General features: G+C 28.2%; 1 protein-coding gene across 1 annotated transcript; it reads left to right on the forward strand.

Annotated features, from left to right (window-relative positions):
* The first annotated feature begins 1,570 nt into the window (after positions 1 to 1,570).
* LOC123302349 (ubiquitin carboxyl-terminal hydrolase MINDY-3) lies at positions 1,571 to 19,427 on the forward strand. The gene is made up of 5 exons (XM_044885246.1): positions 1,571 to 1,928; positions 1,998 to 2,131; positions 5,213 to 5,633; positions 10,282 to 10,845; positions 17,895 to 19,427. The coding sequence occupies exons 1-5, from the start codon at positions 1,826 to 1,828 to the stop codon at positions 18,503 to 18,505; spliced, it is 1,833 nt and encodes a 610-aa protein (XP_044741181.1). The 5' UTR covers positions 1,571 to 1,825; the 3' UTR covers positions 18,506 to 19,427.
* Positions 19,428 to 20,725: the final 1,298 nt, after the last annotated feature.

Below are 20,725 nucleotides of genomic sequence, written 5' to 3' on the forward strand. Positions count from 1 at the left end.
ATCAACAGTTATTTTTCGTACCTAAAAATGGATAAATGAAATAAGTTAATTTAAAATAGTGTATTAATTACCTAAAATACATTAAAAAATTACGTGGATTGCACTGTGCACCGTGACGATGCACTGTGTCTTCAGGGTGTTTTAAGATGGACATTATAACCTCAAATTAAATGATTTTGAAAAGTTCATTTTTCGTGATTAATTTAATAACAAATTAAGTAATCAATGCCCTATTTCGAATTAACTTAACCCATGTATTCAGTTTTAGGTACAAAAATAAACTGTGGCACTTAAAATTATTAAATATTTTCTTGAATTAAAGAAAACTAATGATTTTATTTACCAGCTGCGACACCAAATTTGTAATATACGTCTAAAATGCTTTATTTTGGTTTTTACCTGACATTCAAGGGAATTTTTTTAAGAAAAGACGATAAGGTGTTAATTTACTCTTGGGACTAAAATCTATATACCTTGATATTTATTTCATATAATTATATAAGATATAAAAATTATTCATTACTAATTGATCGAATTAGTTAAAAACATATTAACAGCAACTGACAACAATAAAATATTCTAAACTTAATATTTTAAACTTTCTACCGCCAACCCATAGACATTTTCGTACATATGGACTGCATGTTGCCTACCTTTCGGTACAGAGCAGCGTGTGCCAACAGCTAATGTAATTCCTTGGGTCAACGCATGTCGCCAGATGCATCTCAAGAGCGTAGTTAGAAAGGACCAAAATTTTCTTTTGAAGGTGTGACATCTCTACTCATGCAATCATTATGGTAAAAATAATTATTTATTTTATTTATGAAGACAACAAGCAATGGTATCTCATCAGGAAGGTAGTTGTCATTTTTGATATCAAATGTATCATAAAAAAAAAATACATTTATTATATTGTTTATGCATGATCCTATTGTTTGTTTTAATCAATGCAATTAAAAAAACAAAATTTTCGTATACGTAAAATCACAATAGCATAATCAAACATTCAATGTCAAATGTTCATATCACAAAATGTTTTACATAAAAAGTAAAACATCGATATTTCAGCTTTTTCGCTTTTTGACTTAAAAAATACTTATCACGTATCAACTACTATCTACAAGTATGACAAAAACACTTTGTTTAGACATTCCATATCGCCGCCATGATGTATTTGACCCAAGGAATTACCTCACTCTGGTAATCCTCATTATCTATATATAATGTCTGTGATTCATAATATTTAATTTTAAATATGTTGGTACTTGACTAATAAAATTTGTTGAAAACATTTAGAAATATAATTATCAAATTTTAAAAAGTTACGTTTAATATTTATATCAGTAAAATATATTTATTATAGTTTTGTTCATAAAATGTATTATTTTATTTCATTAAAATAATTCCATGAAATCAACTGACACAATAAATTTTTATTATTTATTTATTAAAATCAAAATCGTGCTTACGACACTGTCTATTTTTGACGCCACTGGGTCATGCAACAACTTTATTATTTACCAGATTGTGAGGTTCTTTAATTTGTAAAAAATAAATTAAATTAAAAAATTTTAACCCCAAAGTGTAAATTATTTTAAAATTCAAAACTGTTGTATAGATAACCAATAATGAACAAAAAACTGAGTGTTAAAAACATTTTTTATATACATTTTGTAATTGTGTATTTACTTTCAAATTTATAAACCATATTTACTAGTTTAGATTTTGTAAATAATATTTAGTGTCAAATACATTCAAAAAAATGTTTTAAAAAGGTGCATAATATTCTGTTTCTACTGGTGTCGGTAGTAATAACTTCGCAACCATGGCTGGTGGTGAAGTTGACTCTAAACGTGATCTTCAAGAGCTGCAATTCATTTTATGGGGGCGAATTTGTTCAAATGAAACATTTAGGAGATGGGCTCAAGGTATGTATTATTCCTTGCTGGTCATTTATTTTTACTTGTTTATTATACAAATTCAATTGTTTATTTTAGGTTTTATATTTTCTGAAACTGAACCAACTGCTTTAGAGCAGAGATCTGGAGGACCATGTGCTATTTTAGCACCTGTTCAGGCGTATATGTTAAAATATATAATTAGCTCCAATAAACCTGATGAGTTTAAAAAGGTTTGATTTTTTTTTAAATAAAAACATTCATATTTATATTTTGGGGTTATGTTCTAGTGTCAAATGAAAAAGATCGGCAAAATTGGTTTTACCGAAATCGCTTATAACGACCAATTAACAAGGACTAAACTGAATATAAATATAAATACACACATCGTCTATCACAACATCGAATAGGATGACATATCGATTATAGTGTCTAAGTATCATTCGAATTAGTCTTCTATAACGACCAACATTTAGTATTGAACATTATTCACGTGTTAATTTTTTTTTTATTCTGATAAACAGCGAGGTTACAAGTAAACCTAAGCTTTATACTATAGGCGCCACCTTGTGTGCGGCGCAAAATTGCAAAATTTTAAATGGGCAGTCGTTCACTATTTTGTTAAGTACATTAGCTTGAAGTTTTTACAAGTAATTATTATGTTATTAGGGGCTCATGTGATAGCTCTTTCACTAAAACAGCATTCCCTAATATGATTGTTTGGGGTTTCACCTATTCACCAAATTGGACCCTAGTTACGGTTGTTCCCGTTTCTGAAAGGTAGTTACTTTTAGAGATAACGTATACATATCACTTATACCGATTATAATTGTACATACCTTCAGTATCCTTACCAATTTTAAAAAGTCAATCAAATTATTCGTTAAAATTTTATGCATTTTAAGTAAAGAGGGTTTTAGGTCCCTTGGGATAGATACCATACTTATTAATTTAGTGATAAGATTTTTAATATTTAAGATTTTTACGCTATCGAAACTTTACTGAATTTATCGTAGCGCCGTAAAGAAAAACATTAAAGATATTGGGGGGTTATATCTAGCTGCAAGCGCTAAAAAAAACATGCTTTTTATGAGTTTTTTTTGGGGAAGACCATTTATTTTACATATAGGACATTTCTTTAATTTTAAGATCCCGTTGTCCGATATCCAAATTTTGATATGGTACTGCTCATGAAGGCAATCTGCTTGAATTCATCCGAAAAAAGGTATCCGGCGGTGAGCACCATACTTTTGGATTATCCAAAATAAAAAAAATCCGGAAAACTTCTCTAGTCAATAGATAAATACAAATATTAATCGAAGGAATAGTCAAAATTTTGATTTTTGACAAAAGGCGGCTTCCAAAAAGAAAAAAAAATCAAAATTATTCAAAAAATTTCCAAATTCAAAGTGGTCTAAAATATCGAAATAATTTTCAAAAATCTTATTCGTTTGATTAATACCTGCAGAAAATATCTAAGAAGATTGTGAAAAACTTTGAAACCAATCCGCTAAGCCGTTTTGGTGAAATCTTGCTCTCCGGCTTTGAAAACGCTGTTTCGAGAAAAACGCGTTTAAAGTTTCAAAAGAGGTTTACAATCAGTTAATTTTTTTTTTATTCGTTTATCTTCGTGAATATTTTTCGGATCAACTTGAAGTTTTCAGAGAATATATTTAAATATATTTACATCCCGGATATACACAAAAAAAACTTTATTCTTTGAAAATTCTAACTGGATATAACACCTTAAATTATAAATTTTCTTTTTGATATTAAAAATGAACATTAAATCCAAAAAAACTTTAATAATAGTTGAAGGGCACAAGGGATGAATAAGCGCATGAATGTTACACAGGCATTGAATTGAGAAATTTGTAATTAAAGGTTCTAAATCTCCTGAAAAGTGTTTTGGGCTTTAAATTAGAGGAAAAATCTTATTAATTAAAATATATTTGTTAACATTGTGAATATACTTATAATTAATGTTTGGAAAACTTAAAAATGGCCAGGTTCAAGGTTGTATAAAATGGTAAAAAACACTTAATTTTTAATATTTTCATAACTAAAGGTACAAATTGATTGTACCTAGAGTTAGTCTATGTAAACTTGAAGGCTTTGTTTACTCGCTATCTCTTTGGCGGACAAGCAATGCCTTCGACTCTACATACAATCGGGGAAATAAAACCGAAAAAACAGTCTGACCAAGGAAAAAAATCCGTAATAGTAGATTTTTATGACAGCCGGTGGAAAATGTTTGTCTGAGTGTACTAAACAAAAATCATATTAATGCGAACTTGTACATTTTCGATTTACGCCCTTAACGTGGGACGGAATTACACTAATTCCGTACACCACATTATCCTTGTTTAAAATTTAAATAAAACTATTAGATTTTATATTTTGAAATTTTTTTAGCTAACCTCACCATTTTGGTTTTATAAACATTTTTTTTTAAATGCGGGTTTTCGCCGAAGAATATAAATTGAAAAAAATAAAGATTATTTTTTGGATCCGATGAAAAATTTAATTTGAAAGTTATTAGATATATTTTGGAGAATTCTAAGCATTTTTAACTCGACGAATTTTTTCCGAAAATGCGTTATTAACATGAGGCGGAAGCAAATTCACCAATCATATGTCTTTTATCTTACGTTTTGACAGTTAGGAAGATGAAACACTTGATTTTGATTAGTTAATATTTGTTCACGTCTTACGTTTTTTTTTTTTAAAATTTGTTAGTTATAACTTGGCTATTGCGTGTTTATACAGTCATATATACATGGTCTGTCAAACCACCCGTTATTAACAATGGATAATTGTAAGATTTATGTGTTAAAATGGAATGAATAGTAACAAAATAATTACTGGCCACGAATTTATAATATTATGAATTAGTTACTAGGAATTAATATGTTACTAGACCACTAAGGGGTCATTTACCTTAATCATTCAAAAAAATCAATTTTCTCCGAACAAAAATGGAATTTCCGTCGTCGAATAACCAGCTGCAGCATCAAAAGATGTTGGAATGGCCGAATTCGATCTTTTGGTGCAGCAGCTTGTTTTTTGACGACAGGGATTACAATTTTTTCGAATAAAAATTATTTTAGTGAAAGGCTAAGCTAAATGAGCTCTTGATGGCCTAGTAACATAATTGTTACTGGTAAATAATTCATGCTATTATAAATTCGTAATTATTTTGTTACAATTCATTCCATTTTATTTGAATAATTTTAACTTTTTTATGGTAATACTCTTCTCAGTGGAGTAAATACAAGAAATTGTGACTAAAAATATTTTGATCTATGTTTTAGATAACAAAAAGTGATCAAGAATCATTGTTGATTCGAGCTATGGTCGATATATTAATGCAGTGTACAAAAAGAACTCAAAATCCTGCTGTTACATTAGTGTACCGTGATCAAAATGATGTCAAAGAAACAAAAGTACCACCAAATAATTGCAGCGTTTTGAACTCAGTAACAAGCAATGTATGTAATAAAGGTAATACTGAGCCAATAGCATCAACGTCTGAAAAGCAAGAACAGGCTCAGCAAATGGTTACCAATGATATTGAATTGTCACCAGTAGATATACCAGGCGTACCTGATTTTCCTGAAATAACTAAGAATAATGATAATTATTCTGAATCAATTGTAATTTGTAATATAAATAATCAACAGGAAACTGCTGAAAATCAACCATTTACGGATATTCATCAAGTGCCAGAAAAAGGTAAATCAAAATTTTCATTTATAGCCTAGCCAACAAGTTCAAATTGGTGAAATATAGGAATACTGGTCATAAAAATACATGTAATAGTTCGTTGGCTCAGTGGCCGTGTGAGTTAAATCACAATCGACTTAAAAAGTTAGGCTATGGACTGGGAGGCTGCGGGCTCGAATTCAGGTAGCAGCTGTGTGGTCATTTTTAATGATCATTTATGAGGTGGGTGGGTGGCTTCTGTTATAGATAGATATCTGAAAACGGAGGATAACCCCCTTATTTTTATATTAGCTCGTTGGATTCGGAATAGTGTCTAGAAAAATGTGCCAGAAGCCTTTTTCAGCACGTAAAAAATTGCAAAAGTTTTAAACAATTAAAGATGGAAAAACAGGTATTTCGTTTTTTCCTAAAATATTAATATTTAAGAAATTTAAAAAAAAAAAATTCTTAAAGAGGAGGAGTTTTACAATAAAAACCTCTCACTCTCGAAATTGTATCACCATTATTTATGTATCATATATCATATTATTTATTATCATAATTTAACGCTGAGATCTTTTTGTGTCATTTTTATATTGTTGTAATATTGTCAAAAACGAGTATCTCACATTAAATTAATATAAAAGAATTAAGTATTAATTAAAAATTTGATAAAATTATGGTGTATTCGGAACACTAAAGTATTTATTACCGTTGGAAATTTATCTTCAAGTTAATTTTTCAATACGTTAGACAATTGTTTATTAACAAAATTTTCTCGAATTTTCGTCTTTATTGTAAAATATAAAAAATGTTTAAATAATTGGCGTAAAATAAAATTTTTTTTGAAATGCATGATTTTTCATTTTTATCCCTTTTTTGTTAACTTTAAAAAATTGTTATAAACAAAGTATTAAATTTTTTTAACTTTTTTGACGTAATCGTGTGTTAAGTGCATATATAAGAAGTTAATAAAATTTTACGCCAGTTATTTAAACATTTTTTATAATCTACAATGAAGACTAAAATTCGAGAAAGTTTTGTTAATAAACAATTGTCTAAATTGTTGAAAAATTAACTTTAAGATAAACTAACGATAATAAATTCTTTAGAGTGTTCAGAATACACCATAATTTTTGAATTAATATTTAATACCTTAAAAAAAATTATTTCGTGTGAGAATTGACAATATTACAACAAAATAAAAATGACACAAAAAGATCTATTTTCAGAGTTAAATTAAGATTATAACTAATGGCGATCGAATTTTTGGAAGTGGAGTTTTTTGTTGAAAATTTCCTCTGCTTTAAGAACCATTTTTTAAAATTTCTTAAATATTAATCTTTTAGGAAATATTGACGAAAAACGAAATACGTTTTTTTAATCTTTAATTGTTTATAACTTTTGCAATTTTTATGTGCTGAAATAACGAAAAAAAGGCCCATAATTAAAAAAATTGCAATAGAAGTGAAGATTTGAAACGATAATTTGTTAGTTTGCATTAGCTCTTATTTACGCAAGATTGAAATGACAAAATTATTCATCCAGGAAAATATACAATGCCATCCCCAAAAAATTGCTGTACGGGTTTGAAACGAATGTGAGAGGTTCGTTGGTACACGGCTATATTTCTAGTCCAATCTCTGACAAACAAAATTTAAAGAGCTGATAATTTGAATGAGGCATGCATGCTTAATAACATTGTACATCTTGTGTCTATACTGGCCAAAATAATAAAGTATATTCTCAAAGGGTTAATAATTTTGATAATTGTATCTGATGGAAATTCTGTGTTGCTGAGTGTATTGCATACAAAAAAAAAATTACATTGATATTTCAAAACCCCTTAATAATCCAGGGAATAAACAATAAATAAAGATCAAGCTTCGGAAAAATTTCCGGAAAGCTGAATTTTTGCATGAACCTTTTATTTGTGGTTCTAAACAAAATTACAAAAGTCCTCATCGACCCGTTTGCCTCTACAAAAGTTTCCCGGAGTCCATGATCACAAAAAACGATTTTTTACGAATATTTCATTAACGGCCACTGTTATCGAAAAAATAGTGGTTATATAATTTGTATATTAAGAAATTTCTTACAAAAAACATATTGTTCCTTTTTTCGATTCAAAAAGTTGTAACGTACAGTATGCACTCCTTAATCTGTATTGTTTATTTTTATGCTATACATTTTCATTGAAGAGCCAAAATGGAAATAGAGCTAAATTCATGCTTTTGTTTTACTAACTTTTTGAAGTTGATCGTTCAATCTTTTTGTAATTCTTACTTATTTCATTTAGCGTTTAATAACAAATATTCGAAACACAGCATGCATATATGTAATATGCAAGGTATATTCAGTTTAGTCCCAAGTTTGTAACGCTTAAAAATATTAATGCTAAAAAAAAATTTTGGTATATGTGTTCATATAATCACCTAATTAGTCCATTTCCGGTTGTCTGCCCGTCTGTCTGCCAACACGATAACGCAAAAACGAAAAGAGATATCAATATAAAATTTTTACAGCGTACTCAGGACGTAAAAAGTGAGGTCAAGTTCGTAAATGAGTAACATAAGTCAATTGGGTTTCGAATTATGGGTCCGTAGGACCCATCTTGTAAACCGTTAGAGATAGAACAAAAGTTTTTTAGAATAAAAAATCTTCCTTATAAAAAAATAAACAACTTTGTTTGAAACATTTTTTTCGTAAACATCACGGTTTACCCGTGAGGGCGCAAATTAGGGGTAAATTTTATAGTATGTATTATATGGGAATATCAGCTATATTAGTTATGTATGTGTGACATGTATGTATGTGTAATGTGAAATTTTTTTTTAATTTGTGTTCTCACTACCGTGGTAATACATCCTTAATTAGTAAGACAGAACGGCATTTTTTAATATTTCTCAGTGGTCGCTGGATCACTAAAAATTTGTATTGTTAAGCTTTATTAATAAGCATTTAAGGTAGTACGAGTACCAAGGCAAGTTTAGACTTGTATTTGAAATTATTTTCAACTTTGATGATGAATTTTGTTCATCAATATAGACTAAAATTTTTCGATATCTGCCTTGGTTTTTGAAATATCGAAAGTTTAAACAAAATTTTCAATTTTCGAAATTCTGAAAATTATTCCTGATATCGAAAAACTTTATTCTTACCTTTCGTCTTATGTTGTTAAGTTATAATTCACTATCAAAATTGAACAAATATATTTTTTTAAATTTTTGTTCCAACTACCGTGCACATACATCCTTAACTAATCGGGCACAATGGATTTTTTTTGTTTTTAATAATTTATTAAGGTTTTAACTAAAAATGTTTTTTCTTTAATTTCCACCGACTAGTTTTGGAGAAATCTATTAAAACATATCATCCATTTACTGTTTTATCTTAAAACCAATGTTAAATATGCCTACTTTTGAAGTAATTTAACTGCCAACCCAGTCCAGTCCAACTTCATCTAAAATAAAAATCAAGCCTTTTATGGAAAATTGTCCTGGCACTCGTACATCATTAATAAGGAGGAATATTCATGTATTTTTATACCATGTATATATGAAATATACATAGTATATTAAGTTTAGTCCCCAGTTTGTAACGCTTAAAAATATTAATGCTACGAAAATAATTTTGGTGTAGGTGCTCATAAAATCATCTAATTAGTACATTTTCGGTTGTCCGTTTTTCCGTCCGTCTGTCAACTCGATAAATCAAAAACGAAAAATGGTATCAAGCTGAAATTTTTACAGCGTGCTCAGGACATAAAGAGTGGGGTCGAGTTCGTAAATGAGAAATATAGGTCAAATGGGTCTTGGGTCCGTAGGACCCATTTTTAACCCGTTAGAGATAGAACAAAAGTTTAAATGTAAACACATTTTATCGTAAACATCACTGTTTACCCGCGAGAGCGCAAATTAGGCACAACTTATATAGTATGTATTCTATGGTAATATCAGCTATATATGTGTGACATGTATGTTTGTGTAATGTGTTAGTGTAATCAACACAGTCTATACATGGTATTTTAACAATTAATTAAATCAATTGTTTGTTTTCACTTGTTTTTATATATTTTTAATTCATTGTTTACACTGTTGTAACATAGTATAAAATTTAAATACTGCTGTAATTAAGTATAAAAAATATTTAAAATAGAGAATAATTTGGAGATGTTTAAACGCAGTCCTTTTTGCGCTCTCTGTTGATGACGTATTAATATGTGAGCTGTCATTTAATAATAGTTCAGTGTACTGTTTACTACCGGTGTAATACCCACGTATGTAGTAAATATAGTCTATATCCATGGTAAGACCATATAAAATATAACTTATTAATACCATAGAGTATGTCAACAACTTTGACAAGTCATAGTATGACGTAACGTCTGTTTTAAATTTTGAATTTCCGTTTTAGAAATTTGAATTTCTCTCACTGACTTTGTATTTTTATTAACTAATTTTAAGTAATTAAAAAGATATTAACTAATAAAATAATGGTCTAGTTCAAATGTCCAGCCAATAATTACAGAAAAAAATATATGAACTGAATTTAAATTTCATGAATATTTCCTATTGAAGGAGTAATTAAGCTAGTAGGCTGCGATATCGATATTGAAGTTATGTTTTGCCATTCCTAAATATTACTGTACTACTATATTAAATTATTTTGTTTTTAGATGATTCAAGTATGTGTAGCGTTCCAAAACCTCCAAGTTCACCACATGGAATAATACCGACTGATATTACAGATAATCAAATGATTGATGACTGCAGTGAAGCACTTGAAAACAACCCAAATCCAAATCTAACAAATCAAACAGATCAATCAAATATCACAAATCCAAATGAAACTCTACCAAACAAAGTAATCGGTTCAAATAATGATGACATATTCAAAAACCCAATACAACAATGGGATCCAAACACATATGTTATCAGTGAGACGCCAAATATGTTTCATCAAAGTTTATGCCTGGTTAATTTATTTACTCAAAACGAGGTTGAAACATTTCTACGCCAACATATTGATCAATTACAAGGCGAATATGGGATATTATTGTTTTTATATTCGGTGTTGATGACTAAAGGTGTGAACGATTTAAAGTCTGAAATAGGTGATTTAAGTGAACCACTGATACATGAAGTTTATGGGTACGGATCACAATCATTGGTTAATTTAATGTTAACGGGTCGGGCTGTACAGCATGTCTGGGATAATGATCAAGATGTTGGAGGTTTAAGTAAGTTATCATTTAATAAAATAGACTTATTCATCTCAAATCGAAAAATAACGGGCGCTGACAAAAGGACCAAATGAAGATTATTTTATTTCTCTACAATGAAGAACAAATTTAATCTACAACCATTGATGTTTTTAGCCATATTTTCCAAGAAAAAGTAGACTGATGCTCTGTATCGGAGATTAACCTAGAAGGATTGTAGGCACTTTTCAAACTATGATTATAAAAGAATGAAAAACGTTTATGAAGCCGTTTTTTCATATGATATTTATAGACATTTTTAAAATACAGAATGAAAACTGTAAAAAATTAAAAATTCTTCAAATTATAGGTCGTTGAAGTGAGGATTACAAAAGATCTCTTGTAGTGATCTGAATCAAAAAAATTTGAAAAATTCTTAGTTAATAAAGATAACGTTATTGTTGAACATCGGTTTTCGTATTGTTTTAAAATACTTAAAATTTTAATTTTTTTAAATTCGAGGTTCAGACTATAGAGAGATTTATAAAGAAGAGTCCCACCAAATTTCAAACAAAGCGGTCGAGTAGAACTTGAGATATAATTTCAACCACCTCCAAAAATGTAGTTTCAAGAAAAACGCGTTTTAAGTTTGAGAGACAATTTCGACAGAGTAACTCGGATAATAATATTGCTCACTTTGAATTAATCGGCGATCCCAGATCCATACATTGAACCTTCTTCTGAGTTTAAAAAATTAATTATCGACCATTTTATTGTTGGGATTAGAAAATTATAACCTCAAATTACACGAGAAAATTGCAAAAAACGATTTTTCGAGTACGAATGTCTGTAAACACCATAACGTAAAAACGAAAAGAAGAAGCTGAAATATTTAAAGCGTACCCAGGACGTAAAAAGTGAGTTTGAGTTAGTAAATGAGTAACAAAGGTCAATTGGATCTCGGGTTCTTGCGTCCGTAGGACCCATCTTGTAAGCCTCGAGAGATAGAACAAAAGTTTAAATGTAAAAAATGTTTCTTATAAAAAAAATAAACAACTAAATATTTGTTTGAAATATTTTTCGAAAGTACCATTATTTACGTGTGAGGATGCAAATTAGGCGAGAACATGATATTGTATGTTTTGTATATGATTCTCACCTAATTTTTATCCTCACGCGTAAACAACTATGTCAACAAAAAAATGCTTCAAACAAAAGTTGTTTTTATAAAATACATTTTTACAATTAAACTTTTGTTCTATCTCTAACTGTTTACAAGATGGATAATACGGACTCAAGATCCAATTGAACTATGTTGCTCATTTATGAACTCAATCTTACTTTTTACGTCCTGAGTACGTTATAAAATTTTATATTCGAGCTTGATATCTCTCTTTGCTTTTGAGTTATCGTGTTCATAGACATTGATACTCGAAAAATAGTTTTTCGCAATTTTCTCATGAGATTTGAGGTTAAGTTGAAAAATGTTCCGTACATTTTTCAATTTTTTATTACCTATACTATTTCTGTGGAACATTTTTCGCCCTAAATGAAAAAAACCGTTTTTAACTCCTAAATTCAGCCACCATTTCACCATATCCAAGGATCTCTAGTTTAATTGTGTTTTACTATGAAATTGCTATCCCGCGTAAGAAGAGAACTATAAATAACGCAAAGTTAAAGTATTTTTTTTGTTGAACAGAAACTACTATATTTAGAGTATTGCTGATTGAAGAGAGATATCTATATTGACAAAATTGTAAACAACAATTCGTACACTATATATTGTTTGATAATTAGTTAAGTGGAACCGTATAGTTAAAAATAACACATTATTTGACGACAAATATGTATACTCTTATTGTGTATATAAACAAAAAGTATACAATATTGTAGCAACAGCTTAAACAAATGGAATGCAGTAGCAAAATATCTCAAAACCATAATTTCATATTATATTATCAAATGGAGTTAAAATTTATGTAATTTGAAACGTAAAACTTCAAAACAAGTTGTATCACATGTTCTTTAAATCAGTCAGCGTAAATTATTTATCGATTTGAAACATTAAGAGAAAAGACTTACATTATAAATTCAATAATTGAAAATTATATTTTTCCCCCGGAAGAACTAATTATCGCATATTTTTGAATCTATAAAATTAAAAATATGCAAAAAATATTCTAATTCCTCTTACATACACTCGAAGCCAAAATTAAAGCCTCAACAAAATTTTTTATGAAAATTTTACTCAATTTTAAATAATCTAACTTCGATAATATTTCTTGCATTTAAAAATTTTTAATTTTTTTATTCATTTGAAAGCTTGAACTTTACTTTAAAAAGTTTTAATTTCTTATTTTTCTTATTCGCTATCTCTTTAAAAGTAAATATGTATTTTGTCTCCAAAAATATTCATACTTCGATTTCAACACGGTCTAAACAATTTTTCTACTAAATTTCGTAATAAAATTTTCAAAATTTTATTTTTCAATTTTCTTTAAAAAAGCTTCTATTTTTCTTTCAAGCTTGTTAAATCGTATCTCCAAAAAAAAAAAAAAAACGCATGAACTTCCATTTTTTTTTAATGTGTAGGAAAAAATTCCTTTAAAAAATTTTTGTTTTTGTAAAAAAAATTATAAAAATGGTTGAATCTCGTGGAGATCGTTAAACTATGAAAATTTTTGGAAATCAAACACAAAATATACAAGAAGATAGCGAAAAAGTAAGTAAATTTCTTTAAATCCTTACAGTAGTTTGTTACCCAAACACTTGGTCAAATCAGTAATCATTTTTGAATTAGTTTTTACAACTAATAATACACAAAAATTTATAATAAATTAAAATATAATATTTTATTGATCAAATTTAATTCGCATTAACAATAATTAAAAATAGTAAAAATATTTTTAAAAACTGAGTTAATTAAAATTAACTGTCAAATTCAATTATTAGCTGTTATTTATTTAAGATGAATATTTTTTCATTTGATTGAAAGAGCAAAAAACTTCCATTTTAAAATTGGCATATCTCGATCAATTTGGAATCTAGGAGGTCCAAAAAAAAAAGTGCACAATTAAATCAGCTAGAACTTTTAGTTGAACTTATGTTACTTACTTATTTATGTGATACATAGTTTGTTTGTAATATGTAAAAAACTGTATAAAAACCCCAACTACCATCATCAGGCTAGGCGCGCCCCTGAGTGGTCAACCTTTTTTACGAAGTTTTTACAACCTAATATATTAATTAATAACAACCGGAAAATTTCAAAGATGGATGCATTTTTTCCTTTAAGATATTTAGTGTCATTGTGTTATTTTAAAACAACAACAAAATATCACGTTGGCTATGTTTCTATGCATTGTTATATTATAATAGAAGAGCTAGTGTCACAAATTTTCGCATAATTTGATCAAGGTTGAGAACAAATTTAATCGATTGTACTGACCTAATAGATGAGTAAGCTATTCGTTTTTCAAATCGTAAACGTTACGGGGCCCGAAACATCATAAAAAAATTTTTAATGTACAATTTGGCCAAAGACGAAACCTACTTTTAACGATTAATTAAAGTCAAAGAAATGAGAAAATGTAAGTTTTCCATTCGAAAAATGTTGTAAAATATGTCTTTTCAGATATTGCAAAAATAATTTTAAAATGTACAAATTGACCAAGATTGAACTTACGTCAGTAGACAGTTACTCTAAAGTAATTAATGACGTCATGAACCGTCATTAAGCACCGCCATTTTTTTACTGCAAGCACTGGCCTTTTAGAGGTAAGATACTCTCAGTGCTTTAGTCACGTGATCAAAATCAAACAGCGCCATTTTTATAACATTTCGCGTAAATTATTAATATAAATAAATTATACATCCTAATTATAAAATGTTGAGTAAAATTGTTTTATTCAGAAAACTTTTAGGCATTACACTCATGTTAAATGAAAATAAAACATTTTAACTAAATTTTTTCAAATAATTTTGATTTTATTATAAATATTCATCAAATATTGAATTATAACAATATTCAAACAATAATTTATTTCAGTTGAACAGAAAATTTTTTACTGACAATTATTTTCGTTTGACAACGGTGTCAAAAAACGGGGTGACAGTATACTGGACTGCGTTCCGATTTAGCCAATAACCAGATTTACGAAAAAATGTTTCAAACAAAAGTTGTTTATTTTTTGATAAGGAAGATTTTTTATAATTAAACTTTTGTTCTATCTCTAACGGTTTACAAGATGGGTCCTACGGACTCATATGTCAAGACCCAATTGACCTATGTTGTTCATTTACCAACTTGACTTCACTTTTTACGTCCGGAGTACGCTGTAAACATTTAAGCTTGATATCTTTTTTCGTTTTTGAGTTATCGTGTTGGCAGACAGACGGACAGACATCCGAAAATGGACTAATTAGGTGATTTTATAAACACGTATACCAAAATTTTGTTCATAACATTAATATTTTTAAGCGTTACAAACTTGGGACTAAACTTAGTATACCTTGTATATTACATATATGCATGGTATAAAAACAAATATTTTTGACGTATAATTATCAAAATAAACTTGTATAAAATAATGAGACTTTTATGAATTTTTTTATCCGGAATTCGGCTGGATACCTAATTACTATCCGGTATCCGCTCGGATATTAAAACAGAAAGGATAGGTCGGATACCGGATAGTTACCGGATATCCGTTTCATCTCTATTATATATTGTTTTGCACTAAATGAGTTTTATCAAGCTTGTTAAAGCAAGGGGAAAAAAGTTAGCAACATCATGTTGGAATTATTATAAATATTTACTACAACTATCTGTGTACGGTATACACTCTCTTTCGTACGATGTTGCCAGATTCAAAGCAACGGCCGCAAACTGAAGTTAGCATACATTCACTTTTTATTGCACCTAGCTTCATTGACGGCATAATACCTTAACTATGATCAAATGATGACTTAAAAACTGCCATATATCCTATAAGATTGAACGTTTTTTAAATGTTTAAAACATAGTATATTTCACAAATTAAACCATGAGTAGGAGAAAATAACCCATTTGAATTTTTGATTATATTATCAATATTCATCAAATATTTAATAATAACAATATTCAAACAATAATTTATTTCTTTGAACAGAAAACTTTTTACTGACAATTATTTTCGTTTGACAACGGTGTCAAAAAACGGGGTGACAGTATACTGGACTGCGTTCCGATTTAGCCAGTAACCAGTATAGCTGGTAAAAATTTACTACCGTTTTTGGGAAATTTAATTCTAACACGGTAAAATAAGGAATGAAAAATTTAGTAGTACTTTCGGCTAGGCGACACATAAAAAGTTTTTTTTTTTTTTTTTGAAGCTCAATGTTTCCGATTTATTATACCTTAAATTTCCGGAGTTATTGAACAAGGATACTCATGAGGCACCCTATATTTTTGCAGAACTTTATTCTCGTTAACCATAAGTAAAAAAAATCTGATTTTTTTTCTATGGATATTTTTAAGTATAATCTTTCGCATAAATAAATAAAAATGTGAGGTCAAGTTTAAGTGCAAATTATCTTAAATTGGAGACTTTAAGCTTTCAAATGAATATAAAATTTCGAAATGCGATGATTAGTATCGAAGTTATAGTATAGGAGCTCGCAACGTTTTCGAGAGAGAATTTTATTATTGCTGATTTTATGATATGTTGTTCCGCTTGCTCTTTCTGTTAGAGCTTGGGCGGTCTGTCTGCCGGATGTGGGTGCGTTTAGTTCTGCGCAGCCTAAATGTACAGGTCATAATACTAAATTTTAAAAGAATTTTATTATGTCTATAATTTTAATATTATGTTATTTAAGTTTACAAAAACCTAAAATTAATTTGCCAGACGGTAATTCGGTTGCAAAACCTTGAAAAAAAGCGAAAAAGTTATGAAAAATAAATGAAATTTGTTAAATATATATCTTATTTTATTTTTTTTTCAAGTGTTGTACTAGTTCCGAGTTCGATTCCAGCAGCAGTCACCATTTTTTTTAAATTTATTAACTTATTTCTATTGAATTATTTTAATTTTTGTTATATTGAACGTTTCTCATTTTATTTTTTGATAACTCACGGTTTTAATTACTAGCTAAAATTTTTAAGGCCATTCACTTGAATTTGTGATATAATATTAATATATATATATATATATATATATATATATATATATATATATATATATATATATATAATTAATAATAATAATAATAATAACAATAAAAATCGACCCATTCGTCTTTCTTTAAAAAATCATTGTGTCCCATTTTTGAACGCAAAGGATAAAAACTACTAAACTCAACCAACTCCTCTATTGAACAAATTCAACCCAACAATTAAAACTTCGTAACTTAGACGATACAGAGTTATCACAAAATAAAATATGAAACGTTCAATACAATAAAAATTAAATAAATTAAAAATTTAAAGAATTACATAAGATAATAAATTGAAAAAAAAATGGTGACTGCTACTGGATTCGAACTCGGAACTAATAATTACAAAATGTTAGCGCCTAAACGACCATATCCATTTACCACAGTTGAAAAAAAAAAAAGATATATATTTAACAAATGTCATTTATTTTTCATTACTTTTCGCTTTTTTTCAAGGTATACCAACCGAATTACCGTCTGGCAAATTAGCTTTAGGTTTTCGTATACCTAAATAACATAATATTAAAATTACAGACATAATAAAATTCTTTTAAAATTTAGTACTATGACCTGTACATTTAGGCTGCGCAGTACTGAACGCAACCACTTCCAGCAGCCAGACCGCCCAAGCTCTAACAGAAAGAGCAAGGGGAACGACATATCATAAAATCAGCAATATTAAAATTCTTTTTTTGCCGACGTTGCGAGCTCTTGTACCATTAAGAATATTTGAAATTGAGTGAAATTTTAATAAAAATTTTTTAATAAGTTTTCTCCAAGTTACAATTATTTGAAGTTGAGTGAAATTTTGATAAAACTTTTGTTGTGTTTAGTTTTGGTATCGAGTGTAATTCGATAATTAAGTTACGTAATCACCTTGTTGTTTTTTTCAGCATTAAAAGGAATTGATCAACAAAGTGAAATTGGATTTGTAACATTAATGGAACATATGCGATACTGTACAGTTGGGATGTTCTACAAAAATCCAAAATATCCAATATGGGTATTAGGTTCAGAGACACATTTAACAGTGGCATTCAGTTTTGATTTACGTCTGGTTTCACCAGAACAACCATGGGAAACAGCTAGGCGAATATTTAGACGATATGATCCGGATGGAAGTAATTTTATACCATTTGGTCTACTACAAGATTTATTACAATCCCTTGGTTTAGTCAGTGATCCCGAATATGTGGAAGTAATGCGTCAAAAATTAGACTCGGAAAATTTAGGAATAGTTTTATTAAGCAATTTTCTAGATGAATTTTATCCCGATATGAAATCTTTAGTACCAGAGACATTTACATTATGGCATTATAATGGTTTAGCTGGATCCCATCATAAAGGCACTGTTCAATATATTAAAGGACATGCTGTTCTCCTAGAATGTGACATTAAAGCGGGCAGTGAAGTTGATCAGGTACTTACGTGCTTACAAACTAAATGGCCAAATGTTGAAATTCAATGGGAAACTCCTAACAACAAGCCACCATCTTTAAATTAAATCAAAACTTTCATTTTGTTCTAGCTAGCTATATAGACTAAACAATATTATCAGATTTATTATTTGTGGGGAAAAATAGGAGAGGAATGATTTTATTTTAAAAAATTTTTGGAGATTGTTGAAATTTACACTGAATATATATTTATTTCTATTTTAAATTTATTTATTTCTATTTTTCATTTATTTTTAGTACAAAAAATACAAGGTCTGTTATTTCCCAGCAACTAAATGAAGGGTGGATTTTTTTTTAGAGGTATAAATTTTGGGCGTTTTGTCGAGTTCGATAAAAAGTGGAAAATTTTTTCAATAGATTTTTTAACCAAATATTTTTAAAATATACAAAAACATTTATAATTATAATTAAGTTTTAAGTTTGGTAAAGTGGAGGTAAAAAGAGGGTTTTCAGATTGACACGATAACAGCAATTCTAATAATTTGAAACAATATTTAAAAAAAGTTCCTTTATTAGTAAGCCCGACCACTTAATTTTTTAGAAATGGTAAAAAACATAATTTTGATATAAAAGTGGTAGGGACGATAGCAAGTTGTATATTGAAAGTTAGCACAAATTTAAAGCAAACTGGTTTAGTAGAACTTGAGATATCATGTTAACCTTGTTGAAAAATGTAATTTTAAGAAAATGCATTTAAAGTTTTCACCAAGTCTACCATCTATAGTGATAACTAGAAAAATGATGACTCCATAAAGTTCTAGGCAATTAAATTCAAAATTGTAAATAATAATAAAGTTCAAAATTCTGGACAAAAAACCCCCTTAAATTGAGTATTACGTTCTGTCAATTATATATACATAATATATACAAGAACAGATCTTGTATTTTTTTATCATAAAAAGAACCGTGCATTTTAAATGTTATGCCATCTAAAAGTAGCTTTCTAATTTTCCCCCTTGTATATTTATTTTTGTCAACAGAGAATAATTAAATAAAACTAAACAATTCTTATTTGACCATCAATATTTATTTTAAAGCCTTATTTGATGCAACAAAGTTATGCCTGCGTTTTTTTCAGTCTTTGAGATATTTTAGTGTCATTTTTTTTGTAGTTTTCAGTCGATGGTTAATTAATGGTATTTGTCTATGCGATAGTGCATTATCATAGTGAAAATCTATGAATTGTTTCATAATTCCGGCCATTTTTAACGAATTTTTCGTAAAAATGATTCAACAAGATCAATTAATATTTTTTGATGATTTTTTTCACCTACCGGAACGAATTAATGGTAGTGCAAACTTTGAATACCGGAAATACAGTCTTTCAGAATGTTATATTAAAGCAGGCAGTGAAGTTGATGAGGTACTTACGATTTAAAAAACAAAAAAAAAATGGCCAAATTTTGAAATTCAATTCCTAACAATAAACACTCATCTTTAAATTAAATTAAATTAATTTTTCATTTTTTCTAGCTATATAGACTTTACAATGTTTTCACATTTATTATTTGTGGTGAAAAAAATAGGAGAGAAATGATTTTATTTAAACAAAAATTTCAGGGGACTGTTGAAATTTTCAGTTAATGTATAACCCATTTATTTCTACTATCAGAAGTACAAAGTCTGTTCTGTTCAAGAGTTATATTAAGGTAGTTTGTTGCCCAAATCACTAGAAGACAAACTAAATGATACAAAATAATTTATAATAAATTAAAATAACATAATATTATATTTTATTGATCAAATTTAATACGTATTAACAATAATTAAAAGTTATAAAAATATTTTTTAAAACTGAGTTTTGAAATGAACTGTCAAATTCAATGATCAGCTATTGTTTGAATTCATAATCATAACTTAAATATTTCCTTTTTTTAAAAAAGGCTTCGTAATTTTTATTTATATTTTCTTTTGATTATGAATCAAATAAAACATATTATTAATATTTATTAATATTTGTTGGCATTTAATTATAATGCCATTCAAATTTGCGTGCACAATCCATTATCTTCGTGCAATGTCTTCGATAAACAACAAAGATAGAACCCAGATGATAATTAAACAGTAATTAAACAGGAAGTATACGATATATCGTTCTGAATTTTTTCTAATGAACATTTGAGAATTCGTTATAATTTTTTTTGGGAGCTCAAGTTTGCTGATTTTTTATAAACCCCCGATATCTGGAGTTATTGAACAAGGACACTCATAAAACCTCATATATTTTTGCATGACTTAAAATAATTATATCTCGTGAACCATGCGCT

This window comes from Chrysoperla carnea, chromosome X (assembly GCF_905475395.1).
Source record: "Chrysoperla carnea chromosome X, inChrCarn1.1, whole genome shotgun sequence".
In the NCBI taxonomy this organism is placed as follows: Eukaryota; Metazoa; Arthropoda; class Insecta; order Neuroptera; family Chrysopidae; genus Chrysoperla; species Chrysoperla carnea.

Excerpts from the sequence above, each read along its gene's own strand:
- LOC123302349 (XM_044885246.1), top strand. The coding sequence starts at position 1,826 with ATGGCTGGTGGTGAAGTTGACTCTAAACGTGATCTTCAAGAGCTGCAA. Across the intron at positions 1,929-1,997 it reads ATTTAGGAGATGGGCTCAAG|GTTTTATATTTTCTGAAACT; the intron begins GTATGTATTATT and ends TGTTTATTTTAG. Across the intron at positions 5,634-10,281 it reads TCATCAAGTGCCAGAAAAAG|ATGATTCAAGTATGTGTAGC; the intron begins GTAAATCAAAAT and ends TTTTGTTTTTAG.